Genomic DNA, 22,806 nt, shown 5'->3' with positions numbered 1-22,806 from the left:
TTGCATTGTTCCTCTTTCCACCCTGCCCACACTAGAGTGATGTTTATCGACATCCTACTTGTTTGGCTTTGGTTTCACTCAAAGATTAAAAATAAAAAAGATGGAATTTTACCAAACTAATACATAGTACTCAAAGTGCAATTATTACTGTTATATCAAGAGAAAACATGATGTTAATGCTTAAATTGGAGTTACAGTCGTGCAGAGATCCCCAAATAGTTTTGGCGGTCAAGAATGATTCATTTGAGTCAAGTGATTGCAGAGGAGGTATTCCATCAATCTATTTACTGATCGGGCACATGCGGAGGATGTGATGGTCACTGGTAGGAGTTTTATGTGCCAATAGTTTTATCATGTTGGTGTGGAATGCTGTTGTACTTCCACAAGAAATGCAGCTTCCTCTCAGGCCATTGTTCTTGGGCAATCAATGAAATGACATCAGTGTGTGTATATTTGAGGGAGAAGGGGCGACTTACGGAAATGAATGGGAGGAGAGAGGAGAAGTGGGAGGACGCCTATTTATTCTCCTACTGCAGCAGAATTTAAATCCCCATTCTCCTCTTTTTATAATCGTAAACTTGCCCCTGTCAGTCTGTGCGTGTTGTATCCTTATTCCGAGTCCAGCTACTGAATGCCTGCCTAGAAACTTGTGACAAACACCTGTATGAGAAAAGGAATTCTGAGTGCGCCGTCTTTACGGTAAGGCCCGCTTGTTGATCCCGCCCTCCTTTGATAGAAAACTCGGTGATGTCGCTTCGTCTTTAACGAGCTTGACCCAGAACCCAGGGAAGGAGGGGAAAAAGAGGGGAGAAAACACCAAATAAACGGAATAGTCTGGAAGGGGTCGGGACAGGCGTTCAACGAGCAAGGTAAGTTAATTCATAAGTGTCATCGGAGGGTGGATAAAGCAGCGGCCGTGGGGTTTTTTCCCCACATATACTGGGTGCACTGCAGCGTTGGCAAGGAGTGGTCACATCATCGATATAGGCTAACGTTAGCTAACAATGCTAACGTTAAAAGTTCACATCGCGACCCCGCGGTTCCGTTGCTCGCCGTGCACACTGGTATACCTTATTCAAAAGAGCTCGCGACACCGACGGTTAAACCCGATAATAACCGTCTAAATTATCTTTAAAACGCCGTTTAGCCAAACACACGCTAACTTGCGGCTAATCTGTGTTTGCTATGCTAGCGCTAGCCTGGCTCTCGGTCGGTTATGTGGGTTATTGTGATGCTAACGTAGCGAGACAGACAAACCAGGTCATGCGGGTGCTGAGCGAACATTCTGGACAACTGGGCTGATTTGATCTCAAACATTGTCATTTATGTGAGCAGTAGCGTTAGCACAAGCACACAGTTACTCAATGCTCCGCTGCTCTTTGTTCGTGAGAGTCATTTTATACCCACGTCGTCTTGTCACTGCCTCTGTGTTTTAGCTGCCATAGATTGCTATGCTACGTTAGCAAGTCAGTTGACGACAGTCTGGGGGGGGGGGGTTTGCTAGATTTGGGAGATGCTAACTGTTAGCTCATATAGGTAGATGTCCACACCTCGACTGTTACCGTTGGTGTGGTTTAAGGTAACTGTAAACCTCGCAACTTGTTTGACAACATATTTTAAACGTTGAGCCTGTTTTGTGTATTTGAGCCTAAAAAGGGTGGTGGTCCTCCAGTCGTAGTCTGTCACACGGGCTGGGAAGTTGAGTTTGTCCGCTTGTGAACCTGTTGGGTGGGTCCTGTGTGAACTTGTTGCGGTAGGAAAATGCTAGGGTGGGGACAACTTAACTGTCGACTTGAGTGAGAACAAATAAACTTGCTTTTCCCATGTAAACGTTGGATATATATATATATATATATATATATATATATATATATATATATATATGCGCGCCTTCCCTGTGGCTTCTAGGACTGTCCTGGATTATGTGTATACAGTATCTATAAAGGTACCAGTGGGTCCGGGATGTAGGTGGTTTAATGTGCTGCAGGTGCCACCACTAATAACACCAGCTGTGCCTGTGAACACCCTGAGTCTTTCCTCACTACTTTAAAGTCACTGTTTGATTGTTGATACATGCTCCCAACGCCAACTGCAAGTGTGTCTGCTTGGTGTGCAGGTTAATCCACAAAGGGCCTAACTTGTGTGTCTACGTCTGTTTGTGCACCTTAACATGTGTGTATGTGTTGGGAGGTAAGTGGATTAGTGGGCTAAAGCTTCAATCCCATTACAAGCCACGCTCAGTTTAAACCAACGCACGTGACGTCACAATGACTTATCAGCTATAACTGCAGTGTGTGTTACCCTGAGACGCAAGAACAGATGTGCTATTTTTTTTTTTACTGTGAATGTGTTGTTTCAGTGGTAGGTTTGGCTGCTGATGGCAGGTGTAGGCGCTTATTTCATTAACCAGAGTTTCATTAAGTGGACAAAGGCTGCACTGTTTGCTACATGTGCACACGATCACAGATGTCTTCTGACGGGGTTGAGTGAGTCATGCTGACTGATGGCTGCAGAATCAGATGGAGATATGTGACTTGTGGTGTGTCAGGGCTCGATCAGATGTTTGAGGGCTGTGTGCATGTTGTTGACCTCAAGGCACTGACCGACATCTTGAACATTTGTTGGCGTCCTGTTTCGGACAGCAGAACGTAAGTCTCTTTGTGCACACTTGTTTCCTCACCCTTTTTTTTTAAAGCTTTTAGAAACTTATTGCTTTGCTGCTGATAGTAACTTACATGTCTATACATTGATAGTGAATGAAGGCTCATGATCAGCATGTATGACTAAAATGGTTCATGCCATTCAGTTTCTTAGGATCTATTTTTTCGCTGCTTTTCTAAAGATAATGCATGGACTATGGTAGAGGAGTAAGAAAAACAAGAAATATTCATGTTTGAGACATTGAAAACCAGTGAATATTCCCTATATGTGCTTAGAAAAATGAGTTTTATCATTAACCAGTTATCAAATTATGAGAATTCAGCGGTTAAACTATGGGAACAAAGCAAACTGAATAACGTACTAAAAGAAAGCTATTCATGTGATGATTCGGCCACGCGGGTTCACAAAGATTGCTTCTGAAAGCAGAACAGAAAACAGTAGGTGGAGAACAATATTAGCAAAATGGGAAGTGCTCGTTTGATCGACATATCGACCGTGGGGGGTTTTCACCTCAAAGACTTCCTCCAACAATCAGGTTTGTTCATTGGCGTGTATATCCTATAGACTCCTGTGGTTTTGTGTACAAGCGGCTCTGTTGAGGAAAATGTTTTTTTTTGGTGAGCTTAAGTAACCGCCGCGTCCCTCTACTCATCTCTGATGTCGAATTCATAACATCCTGTTTCTCAGGAAGTGGGTTAGAGGGGAAAGGGGAGGGGAGTGGCAATGGGAGAGCAGGGATTGTTTTCATTGTTCAGCGAAACTCACTGGTGACTTTCAAGGCCAAAACTAACAGCTGTGAAAGGGGAATGCGGGTGGAGAACAGAAGTCAGGAGGGGGTAAAGAGCGCCGTTAACTCGACCCCCTCCAGACACCTACAAACACAGATGCACTCACACCCAAATGTGTCCAATAATATCCTCCTGGCCCTCCGTTGAACAAACTACTTATTGTTACACCAAGCTCCCAGACTGACAGCTGCAAATTCCCTCCTTTGACTGCGGTTCAAACGCACACACTTAGAATTACATTCGCAAGCACACTTGCCAAGAAATGTCAATCACAATTTATAATATATCTGGCGTGAATGACAGTTGTGCTCATTAGTGAAATACGATAGCGGTTAGCATGGTTAAAAATGTATATTTGCGCCGTCTTGAGATAAGATGAGGAGTGAGGCAGTGTTTACATGTGGCTCTAAATTATGGAAAGATGCCAGAGGAGAAGACATTCAAATAAATAGTTGGTCCTTCTGTGTTTTGGGTATTTGCCGCCAGTGAACTGCCTTATAATTATGCGACCGTGTGGTAAACACAAACCTCTAAAGGATTATTTGCCAGTGTCCTGTTACGGTCGCTTTATAGTGGATGAGTGGGTGGGCTGCTGTGCTGAATTGGCAGGAGACAATACTAGGAATGCAGCATTATCTTTTATTTAGCATTCCTTTCCTTATCTCTACCCCCTCGTTTGCTCCAGATGACACTCTCCTTGTGCGTTTTTCACTGCCAGTCTTTCGCCTGGCTTTATTTGTTGGCAGCTCTTACTCGGTTTGTCCCAGTCTGTCTCGTGGATAATATCAGCCCTGTCCTGGCTATGACCATATATAGGCATGTGTGGTACAGGACAGCAGTGTGTGATATGTTCAGGTGGGAGGTTATAGCTCCGGGGCTCCTCAGCCCCCATGCAAAGGATAGTGTGAGTGTATATGTGACATCATTTCATCCCGTCAGTCGGCTTTTTTCTGCGACTACAAATCCTGGTTTTGGTTCAGAGTAATTCCTTTGTCTTGTGAAATAGATTTCAGCCACTCCTCGTTTTCTCATCAGGCCATCCCACTTTCCTCCCCTTTTTCCCACACTGGGAACACCCCGAGCTGGGTTTCTTTCATGCAACAAGCCGTATACGTGCGTGGGACTGTGTGTTAGTCATTCATTTAACAGATGTACCGCAACAGATTCGACCTCTCCAGGTTTCATTTCAACAGTCAAAGGGTGTCGTAATAGTCTGTCGATCAAACGGCGAATTCACCATGTCGCTCTTTCTTTCTTTTTTTCTTGTTTGCACAATCTAATACAGGTGCAACTGAGTCATTCATCACCATCTCTCCACTTGATCTCGTTACACTTATGCTTGTTAAGTTTCTACCTGTCGTTCACACAAACACCTGCTGCCTGAAATGTAAATGCAGGTCCCTGTTTGTTGCCCAAATCTTTGTGGAATTTCCCTCCAGATCGTTAGTGGAGTGTGTCTGTGCATGTTGGTAGGACAGACAGACAGGCATTGAGAAACTTCAATTTGGTTGCCCCCCCCCCCCCCCCCCCCCCTCTGCCTTGTCCAACCGGTCTTGCAGGTGTGTGTGGGTGACAATGCCTGTGTTTATTCACCTTTCAAAGCAGGGCTGGTGGGGAGCCGGGCTGCTGCAGTAGAGGGTGTATCAACAGATAAGAGGATCTGATTCTACACTTGTTTGGCTCTGCTATAACAATGTCTGTCTCTCACAGCACAGCCAAGATAACAAAGAGACGTAGGGGGAGGGAAAAAAAGCCAGTATAGTTGAGCGAACAAGAGTAGAGGACTGACAGAGTTGTGCCAGAGGTAGATGAAGACTGATTAGAGAGGAAAGGCTGGAAGAAAAAACGTAAAAGAAGAGGAAAATGCTGAGTTTATAAGAAGATATGGTTCTTGAAGGATGTTACTATCTCTTAAACCCCTTTTCTCTTTCTGCTGACGGTCGATGTTCTCTGGCCCAGAAAGAGCTGCCGGTTGGTCAGCCACTTCCCAGTGCTTGCAGGCCTACATTGAGTAAATATAGGGTGTGTCTAAAGGCTGAAGCTACTGTGTGCCTCTGTCTCTTGCTGGGCTTTTTCTGCTCACAGAGCAAACACAATCCCATTGACACACTTGTACGGTATTCTCACCATGTTGCTGTTTTTCAAACCGAGGTGCCTTCGTTCTTCACCAAAACATTTCTCCCCCTTTCTCCTTTTTTACTCTCCTCCCTCCTCCTCCTCCTCTCTGTCCTCTCTCTGCAGTCCATTCCTCCCTGTTTCTGGGCTCGGTGGTTCGGTGACCTTCTTCCCATGAGCAACTAGAGCTCAACCTCTGACCTTGGCGTGATCTTTCACATCTACTACCAAACAACGCCCACAGGGGAAGGTGTGTATTTCTGTTTTTCTCTGAAATGAGCTTTGAGAGTGTGTCTGTGCTTGAATTGTAAAGACAAGTATGCTGCCTTGGATTGGATGTTGTGATCTTAAGCTTCCTCCACAAAGTATGAAGGATGCTTCTCTTCATGTGAAACAGGCTGCATCCTCTGTTTTAGTGTACGCTGTAGATATGTGTATCACCATAAATTGGTGTTTTTTAATTTTCAATTCATGAAGTATGAAAAATCCACCTACATTTCCCCCACGACTTTGAACACGACATTAATTGTATGTCCATGAAATAAACATATGCCAGCGAGGCACCCCACATTTTCTCAAAGGACAAGTATTGTTGTTGTGCTCTGGCAATACACCAATGCTGTTTTAATCTGCCAGGTCCCCAAACTGCAGAGGATTTATCCACAAACCTCTTTGGGTCCACCGTTTGTATTTAAGAAAGTATTTCCTGTTGTAATGTCGGAGAAGGTGAAAAGCCCAGAGGACTCCTAACTTCATTGATCTGCATGCGTCACCAATGTAACGCTACAATATCTCCATATTATGATGATCAATATGTTGTACTATTAATGATCAATGCAATAACCAGCGTTTTAAAGACTCCGCTCCCTCCATCATCACCGCCTCCTCCGGCAGCGTTTGCCGACCCGAAATGTACAGAATCACGTGTCATGAATTGGGCTTTAGATTATTATCCTGCTGTATTTTCTTCTCACATGATGCCACCCTGGGATGGTTTCACTGTTGCACTTACAGTTGAGTGATGCAAACCACACTCTTTTTGGGATATAGTTTCTTCAATGCTGACACATTTTTCCCAAAGGAAGCGTGAAGTTTGAGCAAGTCGGCCACCTTTATGGGGGATAAAAACCTGAACGAAATGAGTCATGACACTATGCCAGGATTTCAACGGAGTACACGTCGGACACAGGAGCCCAGTGTAATGGGGGATGTTTTGTGTCTGAGATTGAGCCGGAAACGTGTCTTTACAGTTGTGACTGCTGTATATTCATTGAGTTCAATGGAAGTATTGTGCAATCCGCACAGTGCCGATTCCAAGAAGGCATCTCGACAGTAATCGCCAAACAAAGAAGATGTGGTGAAATAACTCATCCCACTTAATATCAGCCCCAAAAAATCCTGCAGCCCCTGGATTTTTTTTTGCAATACTTTGTATGGAGAGAGGTGTCTGTGATGCAGTGTGTGTGTGTGTGTGAGAGGCTGTATGGATGTGTGGATGTTTGTAACGCCCCCCCTCTCTCCCCTTGGGGCCGCGTAGTGTGTATGGAGCAGCGTGAGAGCGCAGCCGCTCTGCTGGAGTCTGTCAGGGAGCAGGAGGTGCAGTTTGAACAGCTGACCAGGGCACTGGAGGAGGAGAGGAGGAGAGTCGGCCTCCCCGCCACCAGCCCCTCTGCCCTGGGTCACCTCCTCCCTCACACACAGGTAACACTCCCCAATAAACATCCCCATCCATGGATCACCATTTTTCTTTCATCCAATCCTGAAAGTTTTCTCCCTCCATCATTCATCCCTTCCGCCGCCTGCTTCCTCTCCACCACGCTCGGCCAGTCGGTGTGTGTTTGCTTGTGTCGCTGAAGTCGTTCAGCCGTCGTCCGCCAACACGCTTCTTTCCTGCACATCGTTCCACTATTTCAACATGCCTGAGATGGTCATCAAACATTTTCTGCATGCCTTCACTGTCGCTCACCGGATACACTCTTGACACAAACGTACACACCTTTCAGTGGCCCCCGCTGTGGAATCTGTCATCCTCCTCTCTGTTCCAGCATGTCGTGACTCGTGTTATCAAGGGCAGTCATCTGTCCTGCATCCGCCATGCATGTGTCGCATAGTCCTTCATCAAAAATGTTTCTTTATTTTCATTTAAATCCTGTATCAAGCGCTTTCATCTTTTTGTGTGTTGACCAACCATGATATTGAAGGCTCTTTTATGAAATTGTTTTTAAAATATCACTGCTGTGTCTTAGGTTTCTGCTGCATTAAATCCGTCTTAAAGCCCATTTGCTTTGATCTGCAAGGAGAATTAAAATCAGACATTTCATTATTTTATCTCCAGTTTCTCAATTTAGTTTATATCATTTATATAAATCTGTTTTGTAGTTGAAGACCAGCTTTGCTGTATTGAGACGAGGTTGTATTGTTGCCTTCTTGTCCTATTCTGTTGTCTCTACCAAAAGACTTGACAAACAGAGACCTGTCAGCTTCCATTAGGTGGCTGTAGGCTTCAGAGAGCAGTTAAAGCAAACCCATTATCAGGGTTGTATTCATGGGTTGATGATAAAGCACAATTTCCAGCCCTTGGCGTTGTTCTCGGACAGAGTAGAATAGTTTGAAATCTTTTCCTTTCATTAAGAGCTTACTGACATTGGCTATCTCATATTTTGTCTCTTTGAGTCCTTGGACGTGACTAACGTGATTAGTATGTGGCAGCTGGAGGACGAAGGCTAAGAAATCAATAATCTGTGTTTTTGGCCTTGTGCTAACTATGCAGGTTTAAAAAGATATGACTGCTGATGAAGATATGAAGATATTATCGCTTTGTCCGCCTCAGTCTGCGCTTTTATCTGAGGCCATGACGGAGTTGTTGGTAAATGAGGTGGCATTATAGGAAGAACCAGCTGTAGAGGAAGTGGAACCTTCTTGTTGTATAAAAGTACACTTCCACTTCCCATTCCTTTCTAATAGCAGCTCTGCCTCCCCATGGACATAATCTAAAGTGCAGTATGACATACTACTGCAAATGGAGTTGTTGTTTGATAAGGTTAACAGCGTTTGGTATTGGGTGTAACGGTACACAGAAGTCAGGGTTTGGTTCATACTTTATGCACTACGTGCATCAACGTACATGCAGTGTATTCTGCATGAGGCTGTGTGCACCGGATCGTGAGCCTCTTATAGTGACAATTTGACATAAATTCACAAACAGTTATTCGTGTCAAAGAAATACTGAAACGGATAAAGATGTGAGGAGCAGGCGTTGCTGGGAAAGACTTCCAAAGTATCCCAATTATGCAGAATTCCCGTGTGATTCAGCTCGAGGCTACTGCTGATAACTGAGGCAGTTATGTTGCATGAGTGTTACTCGGGGTTAGCTAGAAAATGTTATACAGTGTGACAGTCATTGGTTATGTAACGGAATACAGCAGGAGGAAGTTGAGTGTGAGGATGAGTGGCTGTGCTCCAAAATGTCCTCCCTCATGTCTGGCAGTGATTCACAGACCATAAACATGCAGGGACAGTTTGTCAGCAGCGAATGTGCTTATGCAGGAGTAATATCATCCGGGAGGTTTTAAGAATGTAGACGCCCCGGCTACTGGCAATCATGCCTTCAACCTCACTTTTACTTGTTGTTTCAGCCAAACTTGTTATATTTAAAATGTGTACTATATATATCTCTATCTCACATTTGACTTTCTTTATCGTCTCAGAACGGGCGTTTAGGGGATGCAGACATAGAACGACTGAAACTGACTGACTCATACATAAACGGCACACAGGTACGCGTTTGTCTGTATAGTTTATCATGTCAATTTTTCTTGTATTTATAGCAGTAAGTGCCAGTGATTTGACATGTAACTCTGCACTACAGTACAGGATGGTGGACCCAGCACACGGCGCTCTAGATGAGAGCTACACACCAGAGGACGACTCCCAGGAGGCGCACTCTGTCTTTTCTGACGAGGGACCCACACGGCGGCTGGACAATGGCGTAAGTAACTATGACGCATGCGCTGTGATTTCATCAGACATGAAGAAGAAAAAAAAACATGTTCAAGGATATGACACCACTTGGTAATCCTTTACCATAAACATATTTCGTTGCATCATCGCTCTCCCTTTTTAGATGAAGAAACCGATCTCGCGCACAGTCCTGCCCTCTGACTCGATGTCCATTGACGGGGGCTTGTCGGTGTCCGGTATGGGCGGCTACAGCGCCACACTGGACCGTCCTTACAGGCAGCCTGGACCAGCAGACTACCCCACAGCCACAGTGCCCAGAAACTACCACTATGCCCCTGTAGGGGCTTATGAGGACTACCGGGGCGGCCCACCGTCGGAGGCTTACACTAGCCTGAGCAGGGGCTCGCACATGGACGAGCGCTACAGGTACAACACCCCTCCATAGAAGACTGTATTTCATTGTGTTTATACACAGGATGGGATCTCACTTTAACAACTTCTCTCATTCCCTTCTCCCCCCCCACAGGCCAGTTGATGGCTACCGGACCCTGGACTCTGGCTACCGTGCCCCCAGCCGTCAGCAGCTTGACCCGTATGCAGCACAGCCCCAGGTGAGCCGGGGGATGAGGGCCTTGGGCTCAGCGCTGGAGGTGCGGTACGGCCACGGCAACTACGGTCTGGAGGATGACCAGCGCAGTGTGGGATATGACGACTACGGCATGGGTCCTCCACCAATGCACCCTGGAGGCTACGGCACCATGCCGCGCTTAGGGGGCGGCCCCGGGGGTATGGACAGACGGAGACTCAGGTAAAACACTGAAGCATTACAGTGTTGGCATATCGTTCTTGTATGTGAGCAAACAAACAAATTAAACCAATGTTTCTCTCTTTATCTCGTTCTGCGACATGCAGGAGCTGTGAGGACACTTTGGATGGTGACGTGAGAGGAGTCGACCCTTATGCCTGGGGCGTTCCGGTGACGATGGAGAGGGGGAGCATGGCGTCACTGGACAGCACACTGAGGAAGGGTCCTCCGGGTTCATGGAGACAGCCAGAGCTGCCAGAGGTCATCGCCATGTTGAACTACCGCCTGGACCCGGTCAAGACCAACGCTGCTGCATTCCTCCAACATCTCACATTCAAAAATGATAAGGTGAAGCAATGGTCCCATTCAAATGTTTATAAATAACAAATGTGTATCTATTTGGTAAATCCTTAACGTGAGTTTTATTATTTTGTGCGTGCGTGTTGTAGGTAAAGTCGGACGTGCGTCGCCTGAAGGGCATCCCGTCCTTGGTGTCGATGCTGGACCACCCCAGCAAGGACGTGCACCACTCGGCCTGCGGTGCACTAAAGAACATTTCATACGGGCGCGACCACGACAACAAGATCGCCATCAAGAACTGCGATGGAGTGCCCGCACTGACCAGGTTACTGAGAAAAACCCGCGACCAGGACCTCACTGACACCATCACAGGTATCAACGTTATATCATCATTTGTAGTTGTTAAACTGTCTCTTATCTCTGCCGTTATGGTAACAGTGTTTATTCTATCGTCCCAGGCACCTTGTGGAACCTCTCATCCCACGACTCTGTCAAGATGGAGATTGTGGACCACGCCCTGCACGCCCTCGCTGACGAGGTGGTCGTTCCTCACTCCGGCTGGGAGCAAGCGAGCAACGGAGGAGAGGAGAGCTGCAAACCACGCCATCTGGAGTGGGAGACCGCCTTGACCAACACTGCTGGCTGTCTTAGGTATGGAAGCAACGGGATCAATGGACTGAGAGCATATACAAAGTCAAAGAAGGAGAAAGGGAGACTATTTTGAGAGGAAAACGTGCAATTATGTGCTCAAACTTCTCCCTCTGTCCAACAGGAATGTGAGTTCAGAACGCAGCGAGGCTAGGCGAAAGCTGAGGGAATGCACGGGATTGGTGGATTCACTCATGTACATTGTCCAATCACAGATCAACCGCAAAAATGTGGACAATAAGGTACCTGTTCACTTAAGTCGGATGACATATTTTATCTTATGAATCCAAAACGCTTCTCTTCCGCCTGCCTCCATCTTTGATCATCTCGTTCTTCTTCTCTTCCTGCAGTTGGTGGAGAACTGTGTCTGCCTCTTGAGGAATCTGTCCTATCACGTTCACCGCGAAGTCCCCGGCTGCGAGCACTTCGCCGAGACCACGCCCGTCAACCAGGGGCCGGCCCCCGCTACCAAGGGCGGCTGCTTTGGCTCACGAAAGGGAAAAGGTCAGTGTCCCACAGCTCAGAGTCGTGTGTCCACGAGATGTTGAATGATTGGTAGCTGCTGGTGGCTGTGAGCTTGTTGGTGGCGGAAGCACCTGTCGCTGTTTTTCACACTCTACACCTGTCTCCCTCCTTTTCCTCTTCTCTCTCTCCTCCCTCTCACCCTCCCCCCTCATCTTTCTTCCAACCCTCCTTCATTTCGTCCTTTCTCTCTGCTATGTTTAGATGAGTGGTTTTCAAAAGGTAAGATTCTCCTCTTGGTGTCTGTGAACTTTTGAAAGTGTCGACCACTCTATCATTACTCATTTTTACTAACGCAGAACAACCCGTTGCTAGAGAAATGAGAATGTCCAATATTAAATTCACATTCAGTTCATGAGCATGATGCATGTTCACAGTGTTTGTGCCACTGGCTGCATGGTCGCATTTCACACAATGTTCCAGAGTAAAGGACTGAGGATAACTGCCTGCTCATCCCATCCAGCGTCACATCATCACTGTTGTTTCCTCAGTTCAGTCTTTCACGTTCTCTCCTTTTCTTCTTTGATTTCTCGCTGCAGGAAAGAAGGACGGCGATGATGGAAGTGGAGATCAGGTCGACATTCCAAAGAGGACAACACCCGCCAAAGGTGTGCGAGTCTCTCTTTTCCCTTCAAATCATTTAGAATTGATCAGATGAGTTGATCTTAAATCTCGTCATGTCTTGTTTTAGCAATGTTCCCACCGGGAAAACCGACAGCTCTTACATTTATTTGGGGTTGTTTGCTTTATTTGCTCCTGCTAAACATCAACATTAGTTCTCCTATAAAAAGATAAGATCTTAGCTAAGAATGGGGAACCAGCTGTAAATGTTGATACTTCCCCCTTTAACACTCAAAATATGATCACGGTTTCAAACTAGTGGACATAATAGTAGGTAGTAGTTTGTGCTTTAAAATGTTTTCTAAGTGAGGCTACAGAATGTGTACTAATAGACAAATGCTGCCATTCAGTCACACAGACAAACAGTTCAGGCTGGTAGAAGTAATAAGTACATATAACACAAATGTTGCTGTTTTTCAAACTGAACAAATCTTTCTCTGTCTGTCTGGACTTCAGGTTACGAGCTGTTGTTCCAACCAGAGGTGGTTCGTGTTTACACATCGCTGCTCCGAGAGAGCAAGAACCCCTCGGTGCTCGAGGCCGCTGCCGGAGCCATCCAGAACCTGTGTGCTGGCCGGTGGACTGTTAGTACCGCTTCTTAATAAACTGAATCTCTGCTGTTTGAATTTATCAGAAATGTTTTCAGGTGAAACCAAATCTGAATGAGCATGTTGGGTCTATTAAAGTAAATGTAGTCTGTTGTGATGAGTTCCATGGTTGTGTAACAAAAACCATATTCATTGCTCCCTCTCTCTCTCTGCTTGCCCTTCAGTATGGGCGGTACATCAGGGCCACTGTGCGCCTGGAGAAGGGTCTTCCCATGATGGCGGAGCTACTGGCTCACGGCAACGACCGCGTGGTTCGAGCAATGTCCGGAGCCTTGAGGAACCTCTCCATCGACAGACGCAACTGCCAACTGCTCGGTAAGGATGTCGTATTGTGCATCCAAAATGCTCTCGAATAACGTATCTCAACTTGACAACTCCAGTTATTCTAAAGACAATATTTCAAGTGTGTGCAAGTTTTCAGACTTGGATTTTGGGGTGTTTTGCATTTGTATCACTCCAGTCGCGTATTCTTACCTCACTGCGTGCGTGTCACCTGCAGGTTTGCATGCAGTGCCTCACCTTGTGGCCAACCTGCCTGGAGGCCAGAGTCAGTCTGGGCGCGCTCTGTCAGAGGAGACTGTGGTGTCTGTACTGAGCACGCTCACCGAGGTGCTAGGCAACAGTGTGGAGGCAGCAAAGACCCTCCGAGCCTCTCAGGGCATCGAGAGGCTGGTGCTCATCAACAAGGACGGGTACGTGTTTCAGATGCATAAAAAAATAGCTCCTACATGTTGAGGAATGAAGCGCCTGACCCTCTGTGAACAGGCTGTTAAAAATATCTAGCGAATGCGAATACTTTGGTAAACGTGTGGGTGTACGTCTGCGTGTCCTACAGCAAGCGCTCGGAGCGTGAGGTGCGTGGGGCCGGCCAGGTGCTGCAGCTCGTCTGGGCCCACAAAGAGCTGCGCAAGCCTCTCGAGAAGGACGGCTGGAAGAAGACTGACTTCATGGTGAACCTCGGCACCGCCAACGGCCCGAGCACCCGAGCCAACGGCACCTATGAGGACAGCACCACGCCACTGCTGGACAGAGGTCAGTGTGCAAGAAGCAACTTGTGGTTAAAAACATTTGGACGGCTATTAGGAAACTTGTGACAAGAAAGAGGAAGTGTAGAAAGCTGAGTGTAACTTGTGACTGTTTTGTTTCATTTTAGGGGAGAAGAGAGACATGATTCCACTAAATGACCTTGGCCCTGGTTAGTTCATTTATCATTACAGCTTTTAATAAAGACACGTTCATCATCATGATGAATCACGGTGAGATGTTGTATTCTTTCTCATTCTTGTCTTATTTCATCAGAGGCCTACTCGACACTGGACCAGAGGGAGAGGAGACACACTCTGGATGACACCACAGACACTTTACCGGTACTTTAAATCTGTGCCCCGCTCATTCACATGTCACGTTCACTTAACTACACTAACCCCTAATCTCCTGCTCCAATATGAGTGTTTCCTGACTTTAACCCTTTTCCTTTGGCAGCTTTTTAAAAGCTTCACAATTACTGACATTTTTCTTTTCTTACACTCACTTCCTCTTCTCTCTTTCTCTGGTGGTCTCTCAGCGAGGGGTGTATGGGGGCAGGAAGGGCTCCTTGCCCCTGTTGGACTCCTACGATGGTTAGCCCCTCCCCCCTCCCCTCTACCCCCTCTGCATGTAACAGCATGGTATGTCCAACTCACCTCTCGTCCTGCATGGACTCTATGAGCTCTGGTCCTTTTTGTATCTTTATAACCTCAGAGCGTCAGTGAAACCTGGTGTGATGATGGCGTACTGATGTTTATACGACGCCCCAGTGTGATGTGTACATGCTAGTATAGTATGCTGCAAGGTGCTCCTGGTGCGTTGTGGTCCGTGTAGAGGAAACTAAAGCTGATAATTAAGATTTAAATCCTCAATAAAAGCTTTTTGTTTGTGCAGTGGTGTTGTCACAATACTTTGATACCAATGCTAATTGTAAAATGGAAACACTAATTACTACAACAAGAATAAAACACTTGTGTGGTTTGTTTTCCACTCAATATAGTTGTGTTTTTACCTGCCAGAGTAGAGTCACTTTAGGAACGTAGTGTGTTGATACTATTGCCATGTTGTGAAATATTTGACTCCACTGAATTTTGCATTTAAGACCAGGATCCAAGTACTAGCTGCTGCTCTGTCTTCTGTCCCCTGTTGCTCGTGGTCTAGATTTGTGCTTCAGTGCGCTCCTGTGGCTCTGCAGAGTATTACAACAACATACGAGCCACAATAACATCTACACATTTAATGAATTAGATATTTGCAATTGTCTATTAAGTAGCTTCATAGTAGTTTCATAATAAGGATTAAACGGAAGATAAACGTGTTGAATGTATTTGGAGAAGTTAAACTCTGCTTAATTTAGTTTTAGATTGGTTTTATTGAACATGTGATTATTGTGACGGCGCTACTGTGCACTTGTACCAGACGGGCTTTGTGTTGCCCACATTTGATATTTCTTGTGTTCACATTTTGACTCTTGTTTTAATCGACGTATTTTGCTCTGATCCTCCAGAAAAACTGATCGTGTGCATCACCCAGACTGGGCCGTCGCTGCCCTACCACTGCTACTGAGGAGAGAAGATCCAGATGCACAGACTCTCTCCCTCCCTCCCCCCTCCTCTCCTCCTCTTTCTCTCTATCACCACACAGATGGGATTAGAAGATGAGGGTTGGCATCCAAAGAAAGTGGCCGTGTTGCAGGCAAACCATTTCATGCAACGCACACACACACACACACACACTCTCTTACTTTTTACGAATTCATTAAATTGTAGCAACAGAAATGTTTTTAAATTATAACTCTCCTCCAAAGGCAATCACCTTTGTTGACAATCATTTGATTCCGGTGTTGTCGCCCTGCTTGTTTTTATTTTTTTCTTGCTCTTGTCAACATTTTGGTGAATCTCGTCATGCCAACGCCCGCATCCCGATGATGAGTTTGTACGTAGACGTCTATGTAGGGTATATACTGTATATAAAAAGAAAATGGGATGACTGCATTAGTTTTGGCTCATTTATTTAAATCGTCCCTTTACTGGGATCGTTGGGAGGTTTGCCCTATTTTTAGATTGAGAATGTTTATATAGGAGTTATTTTCCTGTCTAGAGTTATTTTCTCTCGGTTGGGATGAGCACAGGTGTAGACAAGAAAAGGGCGTGTGTGTATATTTGTCCTACAGTACACCTGTGAGTAAGGCCGTGCGTGCGTGTGCGCGTGTGTGTGTGTGTGTGTGTGTGTGGAAAATGAATATGGACCTTGGAGTGTGTGTGTGTGTGTGTGTGTGCACGGACCAGACCCATAAGACCACACGTTACTTATTTCATCCGTTCATGTCGTCTGTTTTCATGGTGTGCTCCTACTCCTGTGATAAAGCTTTTGCTTTTGTTTTATCTACCAACTGCCTCTTTTTGTATTTTAAACCTTAATTTCCCCCCCAAGTGAAAGAGAGATTACAATTTGAGTTGCTGTGTTTTGACTTTCAGCCAACGAGACCAGTACAACGCATCATTACCACTGAAATGTGTGTGGGAACACGATACACTACTAAACCAATACAACATGTTGGCGTTCTGCTTGAGAATGACTCTACTGTGAAAGGTTCACGCTATAGAAACGACCTACTCAGCGGTTTATTCTTCATTAAAGTAGCAAACACTTCAGGAGGGTCTTTTTGGAATAATCATCTCCTCTTTAAATCCTTTTAAAATAATCACTACTTGGTGTTTTAGTTTTTTTTTTTACAATATAATAGTTGATATTGGGATTCCTGATGTGTCGTTTTAAAGAAAGCGGCTAAATATGGGAGACGTCTTCACTCGGAGGAGACTCAACAGACAGATTGGGGAGAGATACTGACGTTTAATTTAATTTGGGAGGTGGACGAAAAGCACATTTCTTTTTTTTTCTTTTTTTGTCTCTGATCCATTTGTTTTTATCATGTTTTTGTATTTTTTCCACTTTTGTCAGGTTTGTGTGTATTTTATTTCAGGTATGTATGGGAGAGGTGGGAGAGCGCATTATGCAATTTGTTCAACTTGTTAGTTACAGTTTTAGTTTGTTTTTAAGGCAAAAGAGACCAATCATCTTTGTTTTTTTTACTCTCCACACATAGTATATTTGTAATGTTGCCTATCCATGTAAAATTATGATGTACGATTCATACCTGCCTTGGCTCTGAGAAGTTGCTTTTTCAGTAAAGTCTGTAACTGGTAAAACTGTTTTTATAAATAAAGATCTTTTCTTAGACAAGGATTGGTGACTTGTGATTGATATGACTGTGTGGTGAGGAAGGGCTGCGGTATCGTGGAGATAAACACGTCTAATTAAGGAGAGCCAGTCCGTCCAGCTTTTGTAATTTCATCCCCACATGTTAAAGCAAAGGGCAAACATACAGACTTGACACCATGTCAGATATTCACACCAATGTGCTCCATTTTGGATGTTTTTTGTTTTTTTTAAGGCTCGTTCTCTGCGAGGTAATTTGTCACCACCAGACCTTTATTAAACTCACTACAAACGCATTCATCCCTCAACTTAAGACTCCAAACTGTGATCAGCTTCATGTCGGCATTAAGCCGCTTAACTTTCAAACACGACGTACACGTCAGCACCGTTAGACTGTTTACATTCTCAGCTTACACATGCTGACAAGGTGTGTGAGAGAGAGACTCCAAACATATCGAAGGAACATACAAGGGTTGTGAGAGGAAAGTGTCACGCCGTTTCCAGTATGCAACACATCTGAAATTCATCTCACGCAGAAGGAGAAGCAGCTGCTGGATCACGAGGGCTGTAAGTGCAGGTCGGGAGTGTGAAAGTTTGATATTCGTCAGGTTTATGAAGCATATGTGTCAGCCTACGGGGTGTCTTCGAAATGATAAAGTGAATGCTGATGGAGAACGATTCACTACACGTGTGTGTATGATGCAGGGCTGTAGCTGATGATCAATGTCTGTAATTTAGACATTGATTTTAAAGGAATGTTACTGATTGTTTCTCATAATGGTCCGTCTATGTAGAGATGGTTTCACCCTTTATTAATATTCTTCTTTTAGAAAGGTTTGATAGGATTTTTTTAGTTAATCAAATAATCAGTAAACAAAACGAATCTAACCAAGCATTCAATGCTTTTGTTCCACGACACCTTTTAATACTTGATGCAATGGACACATTCTGCTTTCTGTTCAGAATTTAAAGGATATTTACAGACTTTTTAGTACTAAATTCACCCTTTTTTTGTTCCCCCAGATGTTTCATTGATGAGCTGCGGCAGAGGGATCATAGGACCCGAACACTTGCATTTGAATCACTTTAGGAAGGAATTACTTCACGCCTAGTATCGAGAGGAGGAACAATACAGCGATAAATGCCTCCTGAAATGTACATGTGGGCAAGTGAGTATTGCTGTAAGACAAAAATAAATATGGACAGATCCTTTAAAGTCGGCTCTATAAAGTTTCTACTCGTTACTCCTTACAGTGTGGAGACTGGCTTTAAACAGCATTTAGACAGTCATGTTGAAATATATATATATATATATGGAAAATCCAGATAAAACAGTGGAGAGGTGGGGGTACCTTGACTCATGACCCCAGTGTATCTGAAGCCTGAAGTGTAAAGGTTAATAAGAATCCTAAAGCTGGACCTGCCACGGTGTCGTATTATCAGAGCTGCAATAAACATACATGTTATTTTGACCCCCTCAATCTGCTACAATCATATATTTGAGTGACAAGTGTGTGCGTGTGTGTCTGTGTTAGTCACTGAATGTGTGTAATGTTTGTAACACACACATGCACGCACCCTTCCTTAAATTTGAGCCTCCCTCCCTCCCTCCCGCCCCTCCCCGTGTCCTGTCATTTGGAGTCCAATCTATTTAAGGCTCCTCTGCTGTTCTTCATTTTCCTCTCGATTTCTCTCTCAAGCTCAAATAGAAGCAGCAACATTTGACTCCAGTGCCCAAGATCTGTGGGGGGAAAACTGGAAAAGACCAAAGGAATATAACGCATGCTCAGAGAGGAATTATTGTTGGGTGGAATTCATCACAGCGAGTCCACTTTCGGGACAGCACCGGGTAAGTGGGGAACCGCACCACTGGGAGATTATGTGAGGCCTAAAGCTTTCCTCTCTATCATCCCAGGAGCTGATTTGTGGAGGAAAATGAGTACAAACGGATCCGATTGAGAGCAAAGGAACTGCTCAGTCTGTACTTGTGACTCATGGATTCCCTCGCTGTCCCTAGTCCGTCCTCTTTAAACTCTGATGACGAGTCCCTCAATCACGTTCCAGCCCCGGATTCCACCCGCCGCACCTCCCACACCGGCAACCAGAACGGGTTCAGTGGCTTGAGCTACGGGGTCTTGGTGGCCTGGGACCACCTCAGGCCCTTCATCCCCTTCCTCCTCATCAGCGTCATGGTCGTGGTCCTCGTCTACCTGATGCAGGCCATCATCTTCGGGGGGCCCTTCAAGGACCCGTACTTCTTTGTCAAGTTCAACGAGCGCTGGCCCCGGCCCGCTGCGAAGCAAAAGGACTCTCCAACGGCTTCCACGTTTTTCAGTCCGGTCCCCTCCTCGTCCTTTGAACAAGTCGTCTCTGAACTGCACAGAGACAACGAGACGACGTGAGCTGGAGGAAATGTTTCTTTTTACTTTGGATACGAGCAACAAGGACTCATCAGGGGTTACACCAGGTTTCAGTGCTATTAAAAGCACACCGACTGATACTTTGACTTTTATGAGTAATGTATTATTGGTTGTATGTGTGTTGCTGTATATGTTAACCTGCCTGTCCTTTTTAACCCAGGAATAGTTATGTTACGGGTTGAAAAATACCAACATAGACTGGTTGAACATTTTCCATCAGCATGGCTGCATCAGGTGCTTCTCAATTCAAGAGCAACTCGAATCAATCAGTGTCTTCCTGTGAAAATAAGCCTCGGCCATGATCATGTAACGACCTTTTCAATGTGACCGTGCTGCAATTTATTAATGTAGTTTATCTCTGTAGTAACTTTTTGAATGTTTTAATTAGGAAGTGTGGCTGCCTGGTACGTACAGTCTGGAGCAGTTGATGCAAGTAAACACTATTCTCCTGAAGCTAATGGGAGCTTTAGCAGCCTGGTGGACAAGTGAAGGGGATCTTGTAAAGTTAAAGTCTTCTCTGTACAAAAGTCCTACTATTGTGACTATCGCTCCACCATAGCTCAGCTAGCAAACAGAGGGAACGTTGTATTATACAGACTTTAACTTTGGAAGTTACCAACTTGATTTGGTGAAACCTCATATGAGCTTCAGCTGGACTTCAGAGGTCATTTTGCACAGGACTGTTTGTCGCATATAAACTACTATAAGCTACTTTAAAGACATCATTTGTTTGGTGTACTATAATGTAGAAACCATTTGTCTCTCACAGGTAGACTGGCACATAACGCGTTAGGATGCCTGTAACACTGCATCATATATGTTCACACTAATGCTCAAACAGAGGCCGGGGGTTGACGGGCAGCTTGGTAGCTGTGTACAAGACAACATATAGGTGGATGAAAAATAACACCTTGTTAATGTGTTTATTCATATTTCCATTTATAGTGCTTCGCCACACTCCACCATAGAAACTAAAAAAGTAATTTACTTTTGCTGAACAGCAGCTACAGTGACAAGTGAGGGTTAATATTAAATATGAAATGCAGTGCAGCACAAGATAAGTCAACACACCACCTAAGTCCCAGTTACACTGAAATATACACCAAAACATTAGCCACCGTATGACACACCAGACCAAGTCATGGTTAATACTGAGTATACAGAGTTTAGCAAGGGTGTTTATTGCTTTTTAACTTTTCTTAAAAAGAAAAAAGACTCACTTTAAATAGGTGATAGTTTAACTTTATGGTTACTTTGGAGGCTGTAGTTTGTGCTGCTGCCATATTGAGAGATGCATTTCCCAATATTTATTGAAATATTAGAAAATATGTTCTGCTCCATCCTTTTAAAAGCAATACAACACAAGACCTTCAAGATGACCATAATGAAGAATCACCTCGCTCACAAAAAATCAAACATAAGATTCATGGAGGTAGTTTTATCGAGGCAGGGGTGGAACAAGTATTCAGATACCAAAGTTAAAATAGCAATATTACAGTGTTAATTAAAAGCTACGCATTTGAAATCTTCCAAAAGTAAAAATTACTACCAGATATAGTTAAAGTAGCAAAAGTCAAAGCCACTATCATTATCCAAAATGTCTTAATTATTTGTTATACTGCTGGGTAGCTTAACTTATATTGTACCACAATGCATTAGTTGGTTTGTATTTTGTAATAATAATATAGCTACATTTGTAAAGTAACTAGTGACTAAAGCTTTAAAGTAAATGTAGTGGAGATGTAAAAAGTACAATATTTGTCACTAAATTGTAGTGTAGAAACAGTGTAAAGCAGATCACGAATCGTACAATTACCTCAAAACTGTAAGTACAGTTCTTAATTAAATGAAGGCGAAAAGGGAAGTAGCAGAGGTGAACTATCTCGTGTTTAATGTTGTGTCTTTACTCTTTGACTGTGGCACCTGACCGTTGGCCGTGCGGTTGACAGGCCCGCCCCCTGGTGGCGGAGGGATACGCCACAGTGTACCGCTGCTCCTTGACGACCACGCTGACCTGTGGATAACCTCCTCCCAAAAACGGACAGAAGAAAACAACTAAAAAATATACTGTCTGTTGACCCCACTTTGATACACATCACTTTTAACACATCCCAATGTTGTTTCTTTGACGTAGGAACGGATTTATAAGGAGCTTTTGAGACGGTGAGTGAAAGTCGATCTATTGTCACCTGCCCGCGTTTATGTGTAACACCGCTACAGCCAGCCGAGAGAAAGTAGTTCAAACTGCTCAAGTTGTTCTCGGACGTTTATTTAAAGTTAATAATGTACATTTTCGTGCATGTTAACTGGTGACTAGTTTACTCCTCCCTACTCCGGGCGGGTGTGTTGTGCACAGTTAGCTGGCTGCTAGCTGTCAGCAGTGATGCTAACCTGCAGGTGTGCAGATTGGCATCAAATTCTAATCAATGCACGAGTTTTTGATGTCAGTGTACTAAATGTTTGATTAAATATGCAAAATGTAATACTATCAATTACACGGTTCCCTTCCAAGACAATAATTTAGGATTCAAATATAGCTACAGTACTAACTCAAGTAATTTCATAATTAAAAATAAAAATCCCAACCTTAATTTATAAGATTTATGATTAGTTTAATGCATCGCACTGTAACTTACAGCCCTCCATTGAATACTATTTGTTTTAAGTCCATCCTGTTTCTCACACAAGGGTACTAGTATACAGGACTGTCTCAGAAAATTAGAATATTGTGATAATCCCCATACGTGTGATTTAGTTTACTGAACCAAGTGTTTTTCAAGGCTCAGGAAACCCTTGCAGGTGTTTCGAGTTAATTAGACGATTCAAGTGATTAGTAGAATACTCTACTAGTATACTTTTTCATGATATTCTAATATTTAGAGATAGGATATTTGAGTTTTCTTAAGCTGTAAGCCATAATCAGCAATATTAAAAGAATAAAAGGCTTGCAATATTTCAGTTGATTTGTAATGAATCCAGAATGCATGACATTTTTGTTTTTTTAATTGCATTACACAAAATAAAGAACTTTATCACAATATTCTAATTTTCTGAGACAGTCCTGTAAATACGTGTATGAACTCATGTTACATCTCTTATTCAAGCAGTCACAG

At 44.2% G+C, this 22,806-nt stretch overlaps 1 protein-coding gene across 7 annotated transcripts; it reads left to right on the top strand.

The window, feature by feature from the left end:
• Positions 1 to 623: 623 nt before the first annotated feature.
• LOC306701964 (catenin delta-1-like) lies at positions 624 to 17,291 on the top strand. 7 transcript variants are annotated; one of them, XM_079167426.1, is made up of 20 exons: positions 624 to 699; positions 5,691 to 5,814; positions 7,102 to 7,265; positions 9,272 to 9,340; positions 9,433 to 9,552; positions 9,688 to 9,950; positions 10,051 to 10,332; positions 10,437 to 10,677; positions 10,779 to 11,001; positions 11,088 to 11,280; positions 11,402 to 11,519; positions 11,628 to 11,781; positions 12,339 to 12,407; positions 12,877 to 13,004; positions 13,193 to 13,343; positions 13,528 to 13,720; positions 13,864 to 14,060; positions 14,182 to 14,223; positions 14,328 to 14,395; positions 14,593 to 15,538. In XM_079167426.1, the coding sequence occupies exons 3-20, from the start codon at positions 7,107 to 7,109 to the stop codon at positions 14,650 to 14,652; spliced, it is 2,730 nt and encodes a 909-aa protein (XP_079023552.1). In that variant the 5' UTR covers positions 624 to 699; positions 5,691 to 5,814; positions 7,102 to 7,106; the 3' UTR covers positions 14,653 to 15,538. The 7 variants fall into 7 exon arrangements, with proteins under 7 accessions (XP_079023552.1, XP_079023554.1, XP_079023556.1 ...); XM_079167427.1 differs by lacking the exons at positions 624 to 699; positions 14,593 to 15,538 and adding exons at positions 750 to 869; positions 15,562 to 17,291; XM_079167425.1 differs by lacking the exon at positions 624 to 699 and adding an exon at positions 750 to 869.
• Positions 17,292 to 22,806: the final 5,515 nt, after the last annotated feature.

The sequence above is a fragment of the Pholis gunnellus genome (genome assembly GCF_910591455.1).
Source record: "Pholis gunnellus genome assembly, chromosome: 10".
Lineage (NCBI taxonomy): Eukaryota > Metazoa > Chordata > Actinopteri > Perciformes > Pholidae > Pholis > Pholis gunnellus.
This window is presented reverse-complemented; position numbering and strand designations above follow the sequence as displayed.

Coding starts and splice junctions, on each gene's coding strand:
- LOC306701964 (XM_079167426.1), top strand. CDS start 7,107: ATGGAGCAGCGTGAGAGCGCAGCCGCTCTGCTGGAGTCTGTCAGGGAG. Junction 11,281..11,401: donor AACACTGCTGGCTGTCTTAG/GTATGGAAGCAA, acceptor TCTGTCCAACAG/GAATGTGAGTTCAGAACGCA. Junction 14,396..14,592: donor ACACCACAGACACTTTACCG/GTACTTTAAATC, acceptor GTGGTCTCTCAG/CGAGGGGTGTATGGGGGCAG.